At 35.7% G+C, this 20,771-nt stretch overlaps 1 protein-coding gene across 1 annotated transcript in view; it reads left to right on the top strand.

Moving 5' to 3' along the window:
* LRMDA (leucine rich melanocyte differentiation associated) overlaps positions 1 to 20,771 on the top strand; it is a 706,026-nt gene that overhangs the window by 409,286 nt on the left and 275,969 nt on the right. Inside the window, exons 5-6 of the mRNA XM_057416378.1 lie at positions 2,948 to 3,087; positions 14,940 to 15,066. Coding sequence (XP_057272361.1) covers positions 2,948 to 3,087; positions 14,940 to 15,066 — 267 coding nt within the window. The remainder of the gene's footprint in view (positions 1 to 2,947; positions 3,088 to 14,939; positions 15,067 to 20,771) is intronic.

Genomic DNA, 20,771 nt, shown 5'->3' on the forward strand with positions numbered 1-20,771 from the left:
GGCAACCTGTTCCAATGTCTCACTAACTTCACAGTAAAGAACTTCTTCCTAATATCTAATCTAAATCTGCTGTCTGTAAGCTTAAAACCATTCCCCCTTGTCCTGTCACTTCATGCCCTTGTAAAAAATCCCTCTCTAGATTCGTTGTAGGCCTCCAGAACAGGATTTTTAATTATTTTATTTATGCTGTAACTGCTGATTCTGTCACAAAACAGATCATTTTTGATAATGATAAGCCACAGGTTGGTTTGTTCTCAGGTGTTGCTGGTGCCCTAGTATTTTGGGGCTGTCCAAGCCTCCAAAACTTCAACGTTTCTGTGAATTAGTGACCTTCTACATTTGAGGTGATTATGTCAGATTCTTGGGGTTTGTCCTGTGCACATATTTCTGTTTCTGTTGCCACTGAAATGGAAGTAATCCTAGGCTGCTAAATGTTTATTTAATTTGAGGGACATGAGTAAATGATAAAAGGCCTGGAAAGTCTCACGCTGAACTGCATGGTAAGAAGTCTGTGTGAGATTCCTGGTCACCTCTGTCATAAAATTTTTAGGGAGGTGTTTCTGCATCTAAAATCAGTGCTGAGGGTTTTGATATGAGATACTAGAATCTAGACACTACTTGCCAGATTTGAGGAGATTTAGATTTTTGGGATTCAGTTTACCAAATACTGTTATGTACCCAAAGCTCTTACTGAATTTGTTTTGTCTCCCTTTTGCCTGCATTCTGTAGGACTTTGATGCATAGTCTCACAGTTTTTTGCAAATCTAAGCTGACACTGCTCTTCATCATTATATATCTAAATACATTTTCATATTTGCCTTTAAGTCTGCATGGTCAGATGGGAGTTAGAACGCTTGTCAGCAAATTGTTGAAGAGAAAAGCTTCTACCCCTGAAAAAGCTCTACTGAATTGCCAGGTATTCTGCATATTTACTCCACAGAAGAGGCAAAAAGTTTGGGTGGTGGCTTGTTGTGTTTTTTGGTTAGTTGGTTTGGTTTTTGTTTGTTTGGTTTGGTTTTTTTTTATCCTTTTGATAGGTAATGGCCAGATACAATCTAAGCTTTTCAATAGCTAACCCTGTGTGAGTTTGCTGTTATGGAAATCATCTTTTGTAATAATAAACTATTTCTCTCGGGAATCTTTTTGTAACTTAAGCCATCCTTCAAGAAATTAAGTGTTTCTCCCGTCTGAGGCAGGGTGCCAGATTCAAGCATGTATGTAACAGTCTTAGGAAACTTTTAAAAAGGCTTTCGCTTGAACATATGTGGAAAAACAGCTTGTGACCTTCCCATCACAGTCACATATGTCTTGAAAAAGCCATAAAAAAGTTTATTCAAAGCTTGAGGTCCAGATATGAGAAGATGAGAATTAGCACCAGACTTTAATTGGGAATTCATCCTGGCTACCAAAAATCATTAGTATCTGATGGTGCTACAAAAAGACTATTTTCTTAGGTTTTGGTTGATTACTTGCTGGCATATAACATTCCATAATATGGCTTTGCCAAACTAAAAGCATTTTTACCTTTTTAGTTAATTCATAGAACTAATTTCAAGCCTTCATTTTTCTCATTCATACAAAGTATTTGAGTATGATTCTTTATGCCTTATGTGACAGAACATTAAGAGTAGATACACTTATTTTCATCTATTAATATTAGTAATTATTATCATTAAACCCATGTGTGTTTGGAAATAAAATAAAACTTAAGGCTTGTAAAAGGAAGGCTGCATTTTTAACAGTGAAGCTGCTCTTTCCATTCTGTATTGCTTCTGTTGTCCTTAAGATATTGGGGTGAAGAAATAAAGCAAGTTCCATCAGCTAAAAATAACAAAGATAACAGAAACACATAAATCAAGTATAAATAATAACAACACGAGTGAACTGAGGATTTAAGACAATAGTTGTGGTCTCTAACAGTGGGAGTGGATAAAACCACAGCGATTAAATGCCTTTTAATGGTTTAAAATAATTTATTATTATTGCCTAAGTCAGTTTTTAAACAATGAAAACTTCTTACATGCATATGTATGACTTCTCTTTTGAGAATCACACCATTTTCTTTGCATGTAAATTAAAAAAAAATAAAAATGTATAGTTTGAGCCTTGGAGACTGTCACACTATAGTTTACCAAATTAATTTATTTGATCAATCAACAGTGTGCAAATGGCTGAATATTGTTATGCATAAACCTAGCTGTGATTTCCAATATTGCAGTGATTATATTGTTTAATATAGTTTACAATATCAAAGGTGTATTGTCATTACTTATATTCTGAGGAATGTAGTTTAAAAGCCTCATGAACACCAAATTATAAGGCTATTTTAATGAAAAAAAAATGTGCTTTAGAGGACTTTAAAGCTTCATCTATAAAATACTTGTAATACTGAAGTCTTTAAGTTGCACTTAGTGAAGCATTAATTGACATATACTAATTGAGTAGTTACAAATGTGTTACTGGGACATTCAAAATATTTTTATGCTGGGAATGAATGTCGGTTGTTGTCATTTGACTTTTTTTTTTTCTCTTTTTTTTTTTTTCTTAAACTCATTTTCCAGTGGACTGAATATATTAGTGATGAATGTGCTGTGAAACTAACTGTTTGTTTCCATGCTGGAAAAGTTTCATGGCTCCAGCAATTGCTAGCCATTTTACTGCACAGCATCCATCATTTTGTCAAAGTTTTAATGTTTTTTACTGAACCACCTAGGAAAGAAAGGGGGAGAAAAGAATGACAAAACAGCCAAATTCTTTCGTTTCATGCCAAAAAAATGACTGAAGTTTATCCTTGTTTGCCATTGGAACAATTAATGTGACATTTTCCCAAATGCCATACTAAACTTGATTGTCAGTTATTGAAATGTATGTTTATATCAGGAGTGGTGCAATTCTAAATGCTTTTTTCATCAATGTCATTGAATCCTTAACCCACAACCTTTGAAACATAACAGAGTTAGAAAGCCTTTTGGACCATTTGGCTGAAGTTGTGCCCTCACTACAGTATCTCAGTTTGCTTGGAAACATGGCATGCCCAAATGAGCTGGTCTGCAAAGAGAAGGATGAAGATGACTACCAGAGGTACAGGTTAGTGTTTCCACTTGTAAATGTGGTAAGGTATGTCACTTTTGTTTTGTTACTGGAGAAATACTGAACTGAAACCAACTCCGAGTCTCAAACCAGATCTGCACTCTATTGTGAAAGCATTGTTTCATATTCTGCAATGAAACACCTGGGAATTTGAATAACACCATTTTGGTGAGATCACTCTCAGGAACCCATTTCAAAAAATATTTCAGTGCTGTACAGCTCATGTTTGAGTTGAGCAGGTGTGCACAGGATTTCCTGAATGTAAGTGCTCATAGGTGCCTACTTAGAAGCCTGCCTTTCTGTAAAGCAACACTTAATGTACGCGAAGGATGACAGTCAATAAAAAAACCCGATCACTACACTCAGCCAGTTGCATTGTCTTCTGCTAACATTGGATTATGGTGATGAGTTTCTTCTCTAGGCACTATTATCTCTAAGGTACTATTAAAGAACATAGAAGAAAGGACTCCTATGTTGTGCTGCTTTACTCAGAGTGGTTAGTGTTTAGATTAAAATACCCCCCCCCCCCAATATCACTATAATGCCTTTTTAATGAGCTAGATTACACAAAAGGTCATCTGGAAATTAATATGGAAGCCTGATAAAATACCATATGTCCAATTGATCCAACTGAAATGTTGCAAAAAATTGCAAGGGTTGTTTTTTAATAAATAAAGTTACTTGTGTCTGGTGACTGTAAGTATATGTCCAAAATCTATGGAATATCTGCTGAAGTGACATAATTTTCCTATTTATAACTTTAAACACAAGCAATTATAAAAAAAAACCACCAAAAAACCACCAAAAACAAACCGACAAAAACCAGAGAAGTAGTTGGAATTCTTTTTCCTTGCTAATGTCTGATACAGGGTTTCAGTCTCTGTGTGCTGGTACTTTTCACATCAGCTGAAAATGGCTGTCTGAGGCAAGTCAGAGCAAAGCAGCACCAAGCAGCACTAGTCACCATGCTGTAACTTTGCAGGGCCTGAGCTTACTTTTTATCAGCAGATCACCTGCAGTATTCAGAGTTATATAGTAAACCACTGATTTTATCTTCATGTAATCCAAACTCTGCTGTAGGAGTTATTATAACACAATACAACGTGACAAAGACTAAAAGCAGGTTTATTGGGAAATGGCGTGAATTCCATGCACCAGTTTATTGCTTGAAAATGCTGTAGGATGAAACAGCAGCACAGCAGTCTTGAGTATGGATATGTTTTTTATTTTGTTCTAAATTTTTGAGCTGGATTTCTAGGTTATCTTTAACCTAAATACTTTCATCTTGTAATGATTCAACTTTTGAATCCAGTTTACCTGTGGAGTTTTGGTTTTCACCACTTAGAGCAGCCTAAATTCAATAAAATATTTTCCCATTGCTTTCACACTTAAGTGGAAGGTATGCCTACTATCCAGCTTGCAAGAGTCTGAAAGTGCTGTCTCTATGTAAATTTATGTGACATTTGCACTAGAGAATTGCTTAAAAAATGAATTATATTTCTGCAGTTTACTGTTTTTCACTTTAAGTATGTTTTCTGACAATATGTCTCCTATTAATCATTTAAGCAAAAGTAGTACATTAAAGGAGCCATTCAGAGGCAAGAACCCATGGTTCATTTAGTGCTGTCTGAAAAAATTCTTTATTGATTGACATCCTCTGTGGTTATGTGATGTAATATTTATAGTATGCCACACAGCCATACATCAAAACAAGAATGTCTGTTGTTTCATTTCAGTGCAAAAATGTTGATTTCAGGGAGGTCAAGGTAGTTTTAGGTCATCTCATGGCAAACCACCGTGTCAAAGTGTGAAGTGATTGTATTCATGCAGTTTGAAACTGCAACATTGTTTCAGTTTTTTTTGCCCTCAGTTTTTCAACCCCTCTTTTTTCTTTTTCTTTTTTTTCTTTTTTTTTTTTTTTTTAATTAAACTAGGTTAATTAAAACTCTTTAAAGAAAAAAGAATGGTCTTGTAATTAGTTGAATGATTTGTGGCTCTGCTGTAATAATTAAATCTTTCTGATAGTTTTCTCTAATTATTTGTTACACTATATGAAATGCATTTCTAAGTCAACATTAGACTCAAAACCCCCCAAAATGTCTGTCTGTCTGTTTCTTTATCTAGTGGGAAATGTATTCACCTACATGGTGGAATTGATTAGAAACACTCTGCTAATTTTATTCTGAATAGCTAAATCAGAGTTTTGAATACATGTTCTGAAGCGTCTAGGACAATTTTTTCTTCCTTCTCTGAAGTCTGCAGATGTATCTCACAGATTTAGCAGCAGTAAGCTCTCCTGAGTGAGAAATTATTTGTATTTTATCAAATGTATTGCTTCAAGTCTCAAAAGCAAATGTCTGATATGGCCTTAATCTTTTTTTTTATGGTTTGGAGTAACTTCTTTTTCCTAAATTTTTTTTTTTTTTGAGAAAATTTGTCACAAATAAATCATCAAAAGATTGCATTTCAGTGAAGCCAAATTATATAGACATTTTGCTTTACCGTAAAATTTTATTCTGAATAGGAACTTCTTCTAGTAAATTTTTGCAGTGACCATTGGAACCACAGTTTCATTTTTCATTGAGCTTTAATTTCATTCCTACTGAGTTCAATTAGAGTTCAGTCTATTTAATTCCTCAACCAGAAAGAGAAAGGTGCTAGAAATCAAAGCTTTACTTAATCTTCTCATTCTAACAAACTGAAACGATGTGTAAAACCCCAAAATCTCAACCTTGAAAAAGTGCGGAAAATCAAATTTTTAACAAATCAAGGTCCAGTGATTTACTGTGATATTAGCAACAGAGATAAAAAATATTACACATTTTAAAAATAATCAGGTTTTCTTATAAATACTTGGAAAATTTATGAAACTATGCTTTTTGTGAAGAAGTTACAATCTGGTATCTCAGGTAATCTGTTGTTATACCTTTTCTATCACTGTTAATATTAAAACGTTTCCCTAGTTTTTCATTATAAATAGATTTTATACAAAAATATTGTTGTGACTTTTTCACAAAGTAATTTTCTTTTTTCTAAGAAACATGTGAGTGTGATTTTCTTTTTTTTTTACAAAAGCTATGTTTTTTTCCATCCCTGTTAATTCCTTTCTGCCTTTCAAATGTGTAGAACAAATTGATGAAAACTTTTCTATGTTTGTTACTGGAATTTTTGTTTGGACAGAAGAAAATGGACAGTTCCTTTCTGTGGAATTTTTATAGGCAAACTTAGAATCATAGAATAGTTTGGGCTGGAAAGAACCTTAAGATCATCGAGTTCAAACCCCTTTGCCATGGGCAGGGACTCCTCACACTAGACCATATCACCCAAGTCACTGTCCATCCTGGCCTTGAACTCTCCCAGGGATGGGCAATCTGTTCCAGTGCCTCACTACCCTCACACTAAAGAACTTCTTCCTTATGTCTAACCTGAACTTCTCATTGACTATTCGTTACAAGTCTCCATTTGGACATTGAGCCATTGACCTTAACTCTCTGTGTGCAGCCATCCAGCCAATTCTTTATTAACTGGGTGGTCCATCCATCAAATTTATGTCTCTCCAGTTTAGAGACAAGGATGTTGTGTGGGACAGTGTCAGACGCTTTGCACTTGCCAGTGAAGACTGAGGTTAAGAAGTCCTTGAGAATCTAAACCCTCTCCAAATCAAGGGTAACCTGTTCTCCCTTTTCCTTATGGAGAGAGCCCACATTATCCTTAGCCTGTCTTTTGTTTGCAACATACCTATAAAAGATGTTCCTGTTACCTTTGATATCTCTGGCAGGACTCAATACTAATTGGGCCTTACCTTTCCTAACCTGACTCCTAGTTTCCTTGACAAGTCTCTCTATTCATCCCACGCTGCCTGTCCTTACTTCCACCTTCTATAAGCTTCTTTTATCCTCCTGAGTTTTCTCAGCAGCTCCTTATCCATCCATGGAGGCCTCCTGGCCTTCTTGCCCTATTTCCTTTTAGTCATCATGCAGCACTCCTGAGCTTGGAGCAGGTGATCCTTGAATATCAACCACCATTCTGGGCCCCCCTGCCCTTCTGGGCTTTATCCCATGGAACCTTACTGAGCTGGCTCCTGAAGAGGCCAAAGTCTGCTCTCTTGAAGTCCAAGGCAGTGAGCTTGCTGCACGCTCTTCTCACTGCCCTAAGGATCATCTCATGATCACTGCAGCCAAGCATCTGCACTGCACTGCACTGCCTTGGAGCATCACATTTCTCACCAGCCCCTCCCTGTTGGTGAGCATGAAGTCAAGCATGGCACCTCTCCTTGTTGGCTCCTCTATTACTTGCAGGAGGTAGTTGTCTTCCACACAATCGAGGAACCTCCTAGATTGCTTGTGCTGGGCCGTACTGTCCCTCCAACAGATATCGGGATGGTTGAAGTCCCCCATGAGGACAAGGGCCTGCGAGTGTGAGGCAGCTCCTATCTGTCTGTAGAGTGCTTCATTTACAGAGTCCTCCTGATCAGGTGATCTGTAGCAGACCCCCTCATTAATGTCCCCCATCGCAGTTCTCCTGTTGACTGTAACCCACAAACTCTCAGTTGGCCCCTCCCCAGGCAGCATTCCATATTCTCCAGCCTATCACTGACGTAAATAACTACACCCCCTGCCTGTCTGCCCCGGCCTGTCTTTCCTACAGACAACCAAACAAGTTTGGTTGTTTTTAAAACCTTTTGGTTTTTTTTCCATCATTGTAAAATGTCTTTAGTTTCTTTCTGCTAAACAGATGCTTTAAGTTCTCTACTTTTTATCTTCTTTTTTTAAGCTTTCTGTATTTTGGAGGTGATATTTTGTAAAGGGATATCTTGGGGGTGAGGAAGAGGAAAGAATATCTAAAATGTCATGGTGATAGGAAAATTTTAAAAGCTCTTGGCTCAAACAGGAAGCAAGAGACACAGAAAAAAGAGCCTGCAAAACAGTGTGTCCTCTAAAATAACCTACTCTACAATCTCTGCTTTGAAGATTGTGTGAAAGCAAAGGTCATGACCTGGAGATCAAAGTAACAGAAGTCAACACAGTAATTGCTGGTTGCTTCTCTTGTACCCGCACTTGGTCAGTCCTGTGGGTGTATTGTTTGCAGTAAAAACTTCAAACGTCGTGTTACTGAACTGTGAAAAATCATCTGGGTCAGAATGTATTAGAAAGCATTTGTGAATGCTGCAGGTGACCTCACCTATTTTCATTAAAGCGATATGATTGTGAGAGATGTATGCCATGTGTGAAGTTTTCAGTGCTTGTTCATTCTTCTTTGCTCCTTATTGACATTTCCCGGAATGATGCATTCATTAAGTGCTGTTGACATGGAAACAAGGGCAAGTGGAAACAAATGCCTGAGTTTATTTTAAATTAGCTTAAAAGTACATGTACTAGATATACTATCTTTGGCAGGGGGAGCAAATGGTGATAACCTTATGAAGTCCTCTTAAGGTTTAACAGCAAGAAGGGAAGTGTCCGCATTTTGTATGGATTAACTTTTCAAGCTAAATCAGCTATTCCCACCCCAGAGGTTTGATTCTGTGAAATGCTGGGTCCTCTTACAGCATTTTCAGTTTCCTTTGTTTTGTTTTATTGTGGTTTTGTTTTGGTTTAGTGTTTGTTTTGTTTGATTTTTTTTAATTGAGACAAAACCTACTAAGATATTTTAAACAGTCTTGTGACTGAATTTGGACGATAATACAACTACGTAAATGCATATTCAAGAAGTAGTGGGAGACTGGAAGTCCTCACTCATTCATGAAAATAATGCTAATATATTTGGTCAATATCACTGAATTTGTTGTTAAAGCTGTCTTTTAGCAAGAGGGATCGAAGTCTATGGTACTTCTGTATATGGTTTTTATGTACTTAAGTAGATGCTTAGGGAGATGCTTACATCCATATGATCTATGAATCTGTGCTACTTCACTGTTTGCATGAGGCCTTGTCTGTTCTACAGTACCTGGGAAAAACCCTGTATCAAATAGCCACACAACTTCCATCTGAGATAAGCAAATGTAAGGGTTTATGAGCAAGGGCTCTTATAATGTTTTTGTTCAGCCAAATAAATTGAAGTCCATAATATCCCAATTTGTCCGTACTAACACAGTAAATCAAGACATAACTATAATCATTTTTACATGTGTAAAGACATTTTTCTAATTCATAGAGGTCTTTGCTACATTGAAGTAAAGCAGAAGATGATATAGGATTAGGAGGCAGTCTGGATTTCTCAGTGCTTTGAGAGCCCTTTGGGATCATGTGTGCTAAAGTTACACAGAGGCTATGTATTCCTCTGACATACCTCATGACAACATCATACCCTCTGTTCTGGAAGATGTTGGTTTAAGTTTGTGACCTGGCTTCCTTAACTCTGTATTGAGGAAGTTTTGTTGCAGATAGAAATTCTGCAGGCAGTTCTAAGCTGTTTGGTGGGGTAAGGGTAGGGGTAGGGAGTTAAACTTTTCAGCGATGCAGAAGAAGCAATTACAGGAGATAATCTAGTTATTTATAATAAACATGTTTCTCAAGCCTGTGTTTTGTTTTCATCTCTCCCTGTTTGTTGATGTAACTTTGCCAGCTTCAGGTTATTTATTATTTCTAGTTTGCAGTAACATAACTGAGAGCATAATAAGCCCTTCAAAGTCTGAAATAAGTATATTATTTTTATGTTCTATGATTGTCAGGGAAAGGAAATGCAATAGCACAGAAAATAAAAAATGAAAGTAAACAGTGAAACAAAGTGCATTTTGCAGTTATGATACGGGTAGAGTTAGATTTTTTTTTCTGCATTCTTCTGGGCAAATATTTCCCAAATTTCCACTGCCAGATTAATTTTGTGGTTTAAACTGAAATATTGACGTATATAGTACAGTTTTATATTCCAGTTTATGTTAATAAAAATACAAAATTAAGGAGTATACAGAATCTAGTTCTTACGATAGTCTTTCACTAAAGGTTCAGTGGAAAAGTTTATTTTCTCTGACAAACTATTATATACAAATTTAGTATACTTTTCTTGTAGTAGAAGGAGAGAAAAAAAAAAACAAAAAGCAACCCCAAACATCCTTTTCCAAGTAATTTATTGCCACTCATAAGATTTTCTTATAGCATGGCTCATGGGTGATGACATTATCTTTCAGTATCAGGAGGCCAACCATGTTGTTCAACTTGTCTGCTTGTCCAATTACTTGTCTGTGGTAATAAATGAATTGAAGCCCTTTAGATGCTATGATATTATGTGTGGGTTTTTTTTTTTTGTTTTTGTTTGATTTGTTATGGTGTTCACATATCTAGAATAAAAGTTTCCTAGAAGCATTTTGATAACGGTAAGGATTAGTATGCCAAAGCTCATTAAAACTGAAAGAATTTTTATGCCTGAACCTGAATGGCTACTGAAAAAATAGGTCAGAATGAAATTACACAGTAGCTATTTAACAAAAATAAGGAGTTGACCTAAAAGTTATTTACACGTCTGTGTTTTAGATCAGAACTGTCAAATTTCTTGCATATGTTTAAAGTAGATTTGTTTCTTTCTTCCGTGTGATCCTTTAAGGAACACTTACACATTCTTTTAGAACCCTTTTGCTTCACCTGTGAAACTCTCCTAGAAGAGTGAACCATAACTGATTTTTGGGGTTGAAGGAATAGCTCAAGGACTATATTTTAAGTAACGACCTTATGACTGTTACGCAGTGAAGAACTAGAAACACCCAGAGAATATACTTGCAAGGTAACTGGTAGGTCTTAGTTCATGGGTTTGTAAGATAGAATTAAGATGACAAGTCTGTGATTCATTAAAAGCTGTAGGGTGAGTCAGTATCAGAGACAGTATTTCTTTATATGAAAACTATCATCATGTATTGTTTAATAAATAGCAATAGCTGATCTCAGCTAACTTTGTTCTGTCCCTTTCTCAACTCAACATCTTTCTTCAAAGGAAGGCTTTGCACCACTGAGCTTTTGCCCGTGTCAATAGCAGCTAAATCCCAGACTCATTGCATTCCTTTGAAAATGCCCCCTCAAGCCTGTCCCTCTTTTCCAATATCTTGACAGGTCTGTGTAAAAACTGTTAAAATAGTACTAATCACATGCAACACTTACAAAATTGGTAAATGAATTGTTAATCTTCCTTGTCATTTTCACTTAACTAAGACTGAAATAACATGAAATGTGATATTCTCTGGTCTTTTTCGATCTCTGAGTGTTCCTGTTTGTGTGTGATGGATATCTATTATTAGCTTATTTTCATGGGACTCTTGGCACTGGGAGTTAAGGAAGGGGAGATGATTCTGGACAACAGATGCAATTTAACTCGCATCATTCATTTCCTTAAACCATCATGAATTAGAAGATCAGTTTACAGGCAGTGATAAATGGAACTCTAAGCACCTTCCTGTGTCTGTTTTTTTTTCTGTTTTTGGAGGTCACCTTTATCCTCATCACTGAAAACACTAACATTTTCTCACACCACTGCAAAGATGTTAAAACCCAGTAACAACAGTCTCAGAGCACATGGAGCACTGCTAAGTTTCAAAACAATTAAAGGGGGGAGAGGAAGGACAGCTGAGCAGGGAGACCCTGCCCCTCAACCTGTAACCTAAAATAAACCTTTCTAAACTTATAATGTAAAATTCAGATGGGCTTTCTTCATTAAACAGTGTTCTGTTTTGCAAGACTAAAACAGGTACAATGTGTCATGCAATTTATGGATCATAGTACCTGCCATAAGGCATTTTATGATTGCTGCATTCTGTGTTATTAGTAGCTGTCTTTTTCTGCAGCCATTGGTGTTTGATAATAGTCTTAAACCACCCAAAATTACTTACCTGCAAGCAACATTCCATAGTCCCCGTTGACAGTTTGAATAAGTTTAGTGCCCTTTTGTTGTACTTTACCTTCAAAACAAACTGATTGAACCATCAATAGCTCCTGAAAGCTGACAGAGGCATGTCATCTGGTCTAACCCTCTGATAGCAGGTTATCTGTGGGAGTTAACCTCCCTGCATTGTTAACTGAAATGTTTTATGTACTATGCAACTTTAGGATACTGCTGTGATAACCTTAGTAACTAAGTCATACATCACAGTAAAGAGATTTTGTGCAACAAATAACCCTGGATTAAATTTACAAGGGTTGAATTGATATTGTAAAGTGTTCATTCCAGGGCTTTGGTAATCCTTTCCTGTATTTTTTTATGGCAAACTTGTGTTTCATTTAGATTGAAGCTGCATCTTCATATTTCTAGCTAAAATATACCCAGGAAGCCCAATGCTTTTCTTCAGCTGTTTAATAAAAGTATCTTATTATTTTCATATAATATAGAAATCTTTTTATCCCAGATTTAGTAAAAGGAATATGAATAAGTGGGATCATATTTTGAATCACCTTTTAAAAGAATTAATCACTGATATACCTTCGTTCTAACGGTGGGATAACCTTTATGGTTACCTACTTTTTAATATTTGCTGTCCTTCAGGAGTGCAAGTTAAAAGAAAATAAATAAATCAACTCCAAACCTGTGACTCGTGGTGTAGTTTGCTGTTTAGCTTACTTGAGTAGGTTTTTTGGTTTTGTTTTTGAATTGGCAAGTACTGGTGCCAATTCTGTTTTTTGGAGTGCAGTCAAGATGGCTTAAAAATACAAAAATACATTTGTATAAAGGAATGCTATTATAATTTGAAGCTCTTTTGAAATGATTGAGAGACTGACATTAGGGCTGTGATCCAAAGTCAGCATAGATGACAGTGCTGTCTTAGTCTGTTGTCATTTTTGTTGCAGCCTGCTTTTCAATGGCATATTTCATTCCATCATTAAACATTTGCTGATTTTCTAATACCGATGTTTTCTTCACCTGAATATTCATCTTTTCTCACCCTACACTTAGTGGGTGTCTTTAGTCATTTTTAGCTTCACTCTTCTTCATTCCTGACATATTGTTTCCTTCTGTACATGTCTTCATTTGAAAGAATCTGTTGTCATCAGAGCTTTTCTGCCAGCAATGCAAGATGGATAGCTTCTCCTCCACTGAAAGATAAGGGCCAGCAAAATGACAGGGAGGACTGGAAGGGCAGCCAGCAAAGCTGGGAGGAGTCTGAGAATGTGTCAGTCTGGTAGATCTGTAGCTGTTGTTTAATAAACAGTCTTAGGACATATTCTGTTTTGTAAAGTGGTTCTCTTTTACTTCTTCTAGTATCATTGAAAGTCATAGGTTGAGAATTCATATTTAAATTGTCTGAGCATTTCAATTAACTTCTTAACAATTCACCTCATGCAATGCTCCAGGCTTGGGGAAGAGTGGCTGGAAAGCTGCTTGGTGGAAAAGGACCTGGGGGTGCTAATTGATGACTGGCTGAGCATGAGCCAGCTTGTGCCCAGGTAGCCAAGAAGGGCAATGGCATCTTGGCCTGTATGAGAAATAGTGTGGCCAGCAGGGCCAGGGCAGTGATCATCCACCTGTACTCACACTGGGGAAGCTGCACCTCAAATCCAGTGCTCAGTTTTGGGCCCCCTGCTACAAGAAAGACATTGAAGTGCTGGAGTGGGTCCAAAGAATGGCAACAAAGCTGGTGAAGGGTCTGGAGAATAAGTCTGATGAGGAATAGTTGAGGGAACTGGGACTGTTTAGTCTGGAAAAGAGAAGGCTCAGGAGGGATCTTACTGCTCTCTACAACTAGAAGGGGAGTCTTATAGTCTTTTCTGCATGTTTATATGGTCTTGAGGACAGTATTATAACTTTTACATTTTATAACACATTTTTTGTGTTTTGCTCTTTTTCAACGTGTTATGTTATGCAGAATTTTCTGTTACTTTGATTTCTTCCTCCCAGTGCCAAAAGAGATTGGTATGGTTAGGAGGTTCTCTGACTGACTGGAGTTTTATGCAAAGCAGCTAGGCATGGGTAACATTATCAATCACCTTTCTACCCCCTGCCAGGAAAAGTCTGGCACTTCCCTCACTTTGCAATGTCTGCTTCACATTTGGTTGACTAAATGTAAATAACATGTACTTGAGGTGGTTGGATATTTTGATTTGCCATGGTTGTGTGCCTTACTTTGTTTCTGATCTGCCATGTTCTCTCCTTTTACAAGCAAGGAGGCAATGGTACTTTTTTGAGGCTGAAAAGATGCTGTACTTTGAGTAAAAAAGGTAAATAGAATAATGGAATATAGATGGATCCTACCAAGAACTTTGAATTCTTAAAATATTTTTAATAAAAACAGTCTCTCCCTGTGTGCTTCTGCATTTAATCCTGAGCTGGTATACATATGCTATAAGGACACCTTGTCTGTCTAGCAGGACCAAATGAGAATTCTCATTCCAAATGATGCCTGTGTCAAAATGTAGTTCTGGAAAGCAGAGACCAGGAATAACTCTCCGTGCTTTCTCTTGACAAAGTCTTTGTTAATAAAGATTTTGAACACGTGCATACACTTCTTACAGGACAAAGAATGGTGGTTTAGTGTTTATGGTGGAAGACAAATTATACTGCTCCCTGATTTTCTGTTCACATTTCTCATGTTGTTGATCATTGTGTTTTCAGGAAAATATGACAATTTCCAATTTATTCTATTTCTGAGTATACCTTATACCTCACTAATACCTACAGGCAACATACATGCCCACAGTGATATTTTTTTAAATCTGTTTGATCCATCCATTATTAAATTGTTGGTCAGCTTACAACAAGTTTTGTTTGAGAGAGTAAAGTAAGTATTGCAACTTTTTACATAAACTGTATTGCATGAAAAAGGTGAACAGAGAGAGGAAACAGACTGTTGCTGTTTATTGCTGTTATTTTTTAGTAATTTAATTTGTGATTGTTTATTAGTGGATTTTAACTGTGTGCATTTTACTATCTGTTAGATATTTTGTCCTGCACAAATTGACAAACCTGAAATTTCTTGATGCTCGGAAAGTAACCAGGAGGGAGAGAGAGGAAGCCTTAGTAAGAGGTGCCTTCATGAAAGTGGTTAAGCCCAAGGATGCTAAGGTAGGAGCGTTACTAGAAGTAACAACAATGTGATTCATTAACACTGTTTTAAAATAACTCCAAAAACTTGGCTGTGTCTTTGAGTAAAGTAACAAACAAAATCTTTCAAATGAAAGGACTGGTAAATGTGGTCAGGTAAGGGTCCTTAGTAATTTTTTCTGTGTTTTAATATCAAACTTTACTGTTACATTTGGTTAATGGACTGTGGTTATGTTATCAAATTCCTGTTTTCCAACCTCTGTTTCATGTAACAAAGTGACTAATATGTGTCACTGAGCTTAAAAGGATATTTTTACACTGTCTAAAAATATATAACTGTGTGATATGCTTTTGGGAAAGAATGCAATTTTTCTGACAAGTTGTCCCCTCCCTTGTATGTTAAACACAAATGTCTGTCGCAGACCTCACACCTATAGTGTTTATTGGCTTTTAGTGGACCAGCTGATTCTAGTTTTCAGTGATGTTTCTTAATGTGGTCGCTTGCAGCAAGCATTGACAAAATCAGAGAGATATTTTCAGTAATCTGAGCTTTTGATACTACTTGCATCAACTCTGAGCGTGCTGCATACTGCTGATGCAAACAGAATGAGATGAGAATTCCCCACTTTACCTTCTTTTTCCATTGCTGATCGATACACGATAAGAGCAAGCTGAGCTGCAGAGTCTTTTAGTGCTGAAGACCTTCCTTAAAACTTCACTCAAGTTTTCAGTCTACTTGCTTTCTGTTTGATGTTTTGTTCTCTAAAATACAACATCAATAATTTATTGCAGATTTCCAATAATGCTGAATGACATTGTAGCAGTTATGGAAATGAACTGTTTGGAAGCATAACAGTGTTGCTAGATAAGTGCATTATCATGAATACAGTCGTAGTGCATAACAAATTTATTCAGGCTGGTTCACTTATAACTACTAAAATGTTAACAGTTCTGGTACTTGCATAGCTTTGATAGATCATTTACCACTGCCTTTAGTTATGTAATAAATGAAATAATTTATTTCTAATCTGTTGTGGATATATTATTCACACCGAGCCATCTTTGCTGAATCTGGCCAAATGCAACAACAGAATTGTGTTGGATGTAGCATACATGCATTGTCTTCTTTTAGAATACTTACCTAATCAGATTTTGGATCTGGTGAAGTTTTTTCTTTTAAATTTCATTAGCAATTAGATTTTTTTTCATGTCAGAGTCAGTTCTTTGAATTTTGACCAACTTAATAGTGTTAGAGAAAGCAGAATGTTTCTGTTTCTTAAATTTGAAGTTTCTTTTCTAGATGAAACCAGTCAATGGCTAAGGGTAATTTACTTCACAAATTTGAGGATAACGTCTTTATCTTTTATATCTGTAATTGAACCTTTTGTATAGTTTTGAATTATTTACCCACTAAGTCTTATGTTAAAACATACATTTATTTCAGCAAATTTGCAGAAGGCTCAAATTTACTGTTGTTATTGCCACACTAAAGATTTTTTTTCTTCTTTACAAATGGTTTGGTACAAATTGCTGATGGTAAAATCATTGTAAATGCTTTCCATGGAGTGAATTAATGCTTTTTAAGGTGTTACAAAATTACCCTTATCATACAATATTATATACATATTACAGAAGTGGCTAATTTAAAATAAATATTAAATTGGATGCAGAGCTGATATTATAAACCTCTTAAAATTGTTTTAAATTTGTGCTTGTTTCCTAGGATATTCGTGCTTTTAGTATGCATGCATGCAAACTCTTTTTATGCCTGAGGAACACTCATAGAGTCTTCTCTGCATGTGTTTTTAGATGCAGATATGTATACATGTGGCTATTTATAGCTATACTCAAAGACTAAGCAGCATTCCTCTATATATCGCAAACTTGGTGTGTGCAATAACTGTACTTTCAAATTCTATCATATGTTTCATTTTGAATACATAATATTTTTTATTCTTCAGCTGTCAGGTTTTCTGAATCTTGTGTGCTCTGTTCATCAGTTCCTCTCCCATATGTTTGTTGATATTTTTGACCAGCTTCAGCGAAATTTAACAAACGGCTAGTGGTAATATAGTCCAAGCTTTCTTAAACAAGTTAGAGGAGAATGCACCTTGATCCAAACTAAGAGGAAGGCTGCAGCATATCCTGGTTTGTTTATCAGGAAAACTCCTTAAGAAGTCGACCTAGTGATACCCTTCTGATAGTGAACTTCATAAGAATGTTTTCTTTCTTTCCCCCAATGTAGTGTCACTGTGTCAGCCTCTGCTTGCCAGGAAGAGTTGAGTGGTTAGTATTTGTGCTGGTGGATGCCACATGGAAATGTTGTTCTGCCAGATGTAGTAACAACAGTAAGCCTATTAGAGTTGCTTTTTCAGAGAAAATGAAACAAACACACAAACAGCTCCCCCCTTCCCTCCCCCCCCCAAAAAAACAAAACAAAACAAAACAGAAAGTCTTAAGTTAGGTTGTTGGTTTTTTTTTTCCCATTATGGTAGGTAGGAGATAGTATGGCTTATTCAGCATAAAAAACACTGATGATCTAAAGAGGCTGTGATGTGGTGAGTTGTTTTCATTTTAGTCTTGACATGAAATACTTGGGAGAGCAAAATACCCCACCAAGAAAAAATACACAAAAATGAGAATAAAAGCAAGAAATTTCCATCTGACTAGTTTTGCTCAAGTGCAAAAGTATCTAGCAATCACCAGTCGTCACTAAGTCATAAATACTTTATTTTGTATAAATTTTTCTACTCTCATTTTTCCCTATTTGTTCTTTCTTTTTTTTTTTTTTTAGCAGAACAGAGTACTTTCTTGTGCTTTGCTTCATTTCATCCTTTGTTTAAAATACATCTGTTTGTGATATGACTGTCTTTTGGAAAGATGCAGTCATTTATTAGAAAACAGTTTAACGTTACAATGCAATGTTCCATCTCACTATGTAAGTGAGCTAAACTTCATTATTCTGTGATGTTTATGTTTTATTTTGTCAAAATATTGAACATTGTATCATGCCTGATTTTAATAAAGATTGGGTAAGCCTGGCTGGGTAAGAGGCGCTAAGCCAGATGAGGCAGCCTTGTTTAATGACCAGACCATGACCTCATTTCACTGGCATAGTGTAGATCAAAGTGGAAGATGCCTGTCCAGTGTGAAGTGTGTTTCTGGGCATGACAGCACTTCACATCAGAAAGACAGCTCAAGAATACGACAGTCAAAATTGCTTAATTATGTCCCAGCTTTGTAATTATTCATCCCTGCTTCTACAAAGAGTACAGTTGTCATTTCTTGACATAATTATTTAAAACTGTACCCTTTTTTGCTTTACAGGTATATAAATTGTGCTTCCAACTGCTTCGTTTTTAAAACTTAGAGATGCAAACCAGAATGTGATTTGAGAATACGTTTTAAGGCTCCATATTTTTACATTTCATATGATATAAATAACCAAAATGAAATTATGATATATCAAAGCACATATTTTCATATTTTATAGGTCTATTTTCATGATCATTTAATCTAGATGATAAAATGTGGATATTTCCATTATATCTAAAGTGTGTTGCTATGAATACACACTGCAGTGTCTAAATATTGCTTTACATGGGTCAGTGCACTTCCTTTTATAAGATACATATATTTCCCAGTATTTTGCAACCCCTCTCCCCAGCAACTATTTTTTAGCTTACTTCATTTTTTAAGGTTAGCATTTTTATCAGTTGGATTTATAGTGGCAAAAGCAAGCAGTGTGCATTTGGTCACATGTAATACTCTTGCATCTTATAGAACCTAAACATCAGCAGGTATACTTCTAAGTATCTGACTTGATATTATGTGGAGTCATTCTGCTTTCGTGCAAATTTACCAAGAGCATCTTGTCCACTGGGTATAAGGGAAACTGTACAACAAAAGATGGCAGTATAGGTATTTTGATTTTTTTTTTTTTTTACCCTTAGATGCATTGTTTCATTACAAGTTATAATTATGAAACATGACATAACATTTGTTCTCTAAGGAATTAAGATGGAGATGCTTAACCAGAAAGCTAAGTCTAATATCTGTGTTTGATGTAATAAATGTATGTGATTATGGCTCACACTGTTACATGGAGTGATTTTAGTACTTTTTGTCCTTAACTATTTAAGAAGAATCATATTTTTCTTCAATTGATATATCCTATTTGCTTCCAAGAATTTAGGCAAGGCATTAGCATCTCATGGACCCTTTTTTCCCCCTCCCTAAATTACGAAAATGGCTCTAGTTTTAAAAAGTAAATACAATGACCAAAGATAAACCTTTGGAGAACGTCTGCATTGCTCAGTTGTTTGGTTTGTTTGGTTTTTTTTTTCAGTTTTTTTCCAGCACTGTTGTGTAGAGATCTTGACTTATGAACATACATCATTTGGAGTAGATAGAGAGCAAAGGGCTTTTAAAATATAAAGAATCATTACGTCAATGAGCTGCTAGCTAGTAAGATATAAGAGATCTTCTATATAATAGGATTTCTTATTGACCAATATCAAGGTTTCACATACTAAAACAGAACAACATCATGAATTTAAGACTCCAACTTAGACTGTGATGCAGTAAATAATATTGACTTCAAAGACATTGTAGCAGTCATGCTACTCTTTGGCAAACTGAAGTTTCCTTTTTGCACTTTGGAGCAAAAGTCCATAACATGATTGGCTTATAATGCCTTAAGGACCCATCAAAAAGAGGAATAAAAAATAATTAAAAAATAAATCCAGAATTTATACTTCTATTTATGAACACTTTGATGGTTTAAAAGAAAACACTGCTGAGTAGGATCTGTGAGATACAAGAGTGGTGCTTGCTAGACCTAAACAGGCAAAGCTAAGTTCAGTCATTTAAAAATTTTTTGGTTTTAAAATCCCTTCATCTAAAGCAAATCCCTTGATACAAAACATATGTAAGCAAACATATTTAAGTCTATTTTTTATTAAAAAAAAAAATTAAATAATTGTGTGTGAATAACATTTGCTTTTTTTCCCCTAAAATGGTGGATTTTACTTGCCTAAAACTGGAGTGTGACATATTGAAGTAAGGCTTTTTTTGGCCTTCAGGGAATAGGTGAAATGATTAATGTGGTAGAATAGTAAATAAGAAAAGCATTGTGAAATTTCAGTGTTAAGAAGTGATCAAGGTGTTGTAGAACTGAGAGATTATCTTACGTCTTTCATTCTGTTTTCTGATTCCTTATGGTATACTGATCCACATTTAAATTTTTTAAATTTAGTTGGATGCTTAGATTTTTATGTTTCTATTATCCAGTTGGTTGTAAAGAAGACCAGAAGAAACTTTTGGATATGATCTAATTCTTGAAATACCAAATAGTACTTTTTACCTTTCTGTCTCTGAGAATATCTATATGTCCCTTGGGTAATAACATTGCAGTAAGAGCAACGGTATGCATTTGTGTGCATGAACTCACCACAAAGCATGGTGAATCCAGAAATGGAATTTGAGCTGTTCCATTAATAAATACCCTGTTCAGAAAACTTTACAAAGGTGTCCTCAGTTTTTTTTAGCCACAAAAAATCTATTGCCAAAATACGGATATGTCTTGATTTAGTGTTGAGAGGTCAAAACTGCTATCACAACTCATGGTGCTTGTAGGGTAAATTAGTAACGTGAAATTTTAAGAAATGGGAAATCTAATTATTGTAGTTGTGCAAGTGATAAGGGGCTTAAGGTGTGACTGAAAA

Source organism: Pezoporus wallicus, unplaced genomic scaffold (genome assembly GCF_028554395.1).
Source record: "Pezoporus wallicus isolate ANWC-B61680 ecotype Strahan unplaced genomic scaffold, APGP_CSIRO_Pwel_v1 contig_2012, whole genome shotgun sequence".
Lineage (NCBI taxonomy): Eukaryota > Metazoa > Chordata > Aves > Psittaciformes > Psittacidae > Pezoporus > Pezoporus wallicus.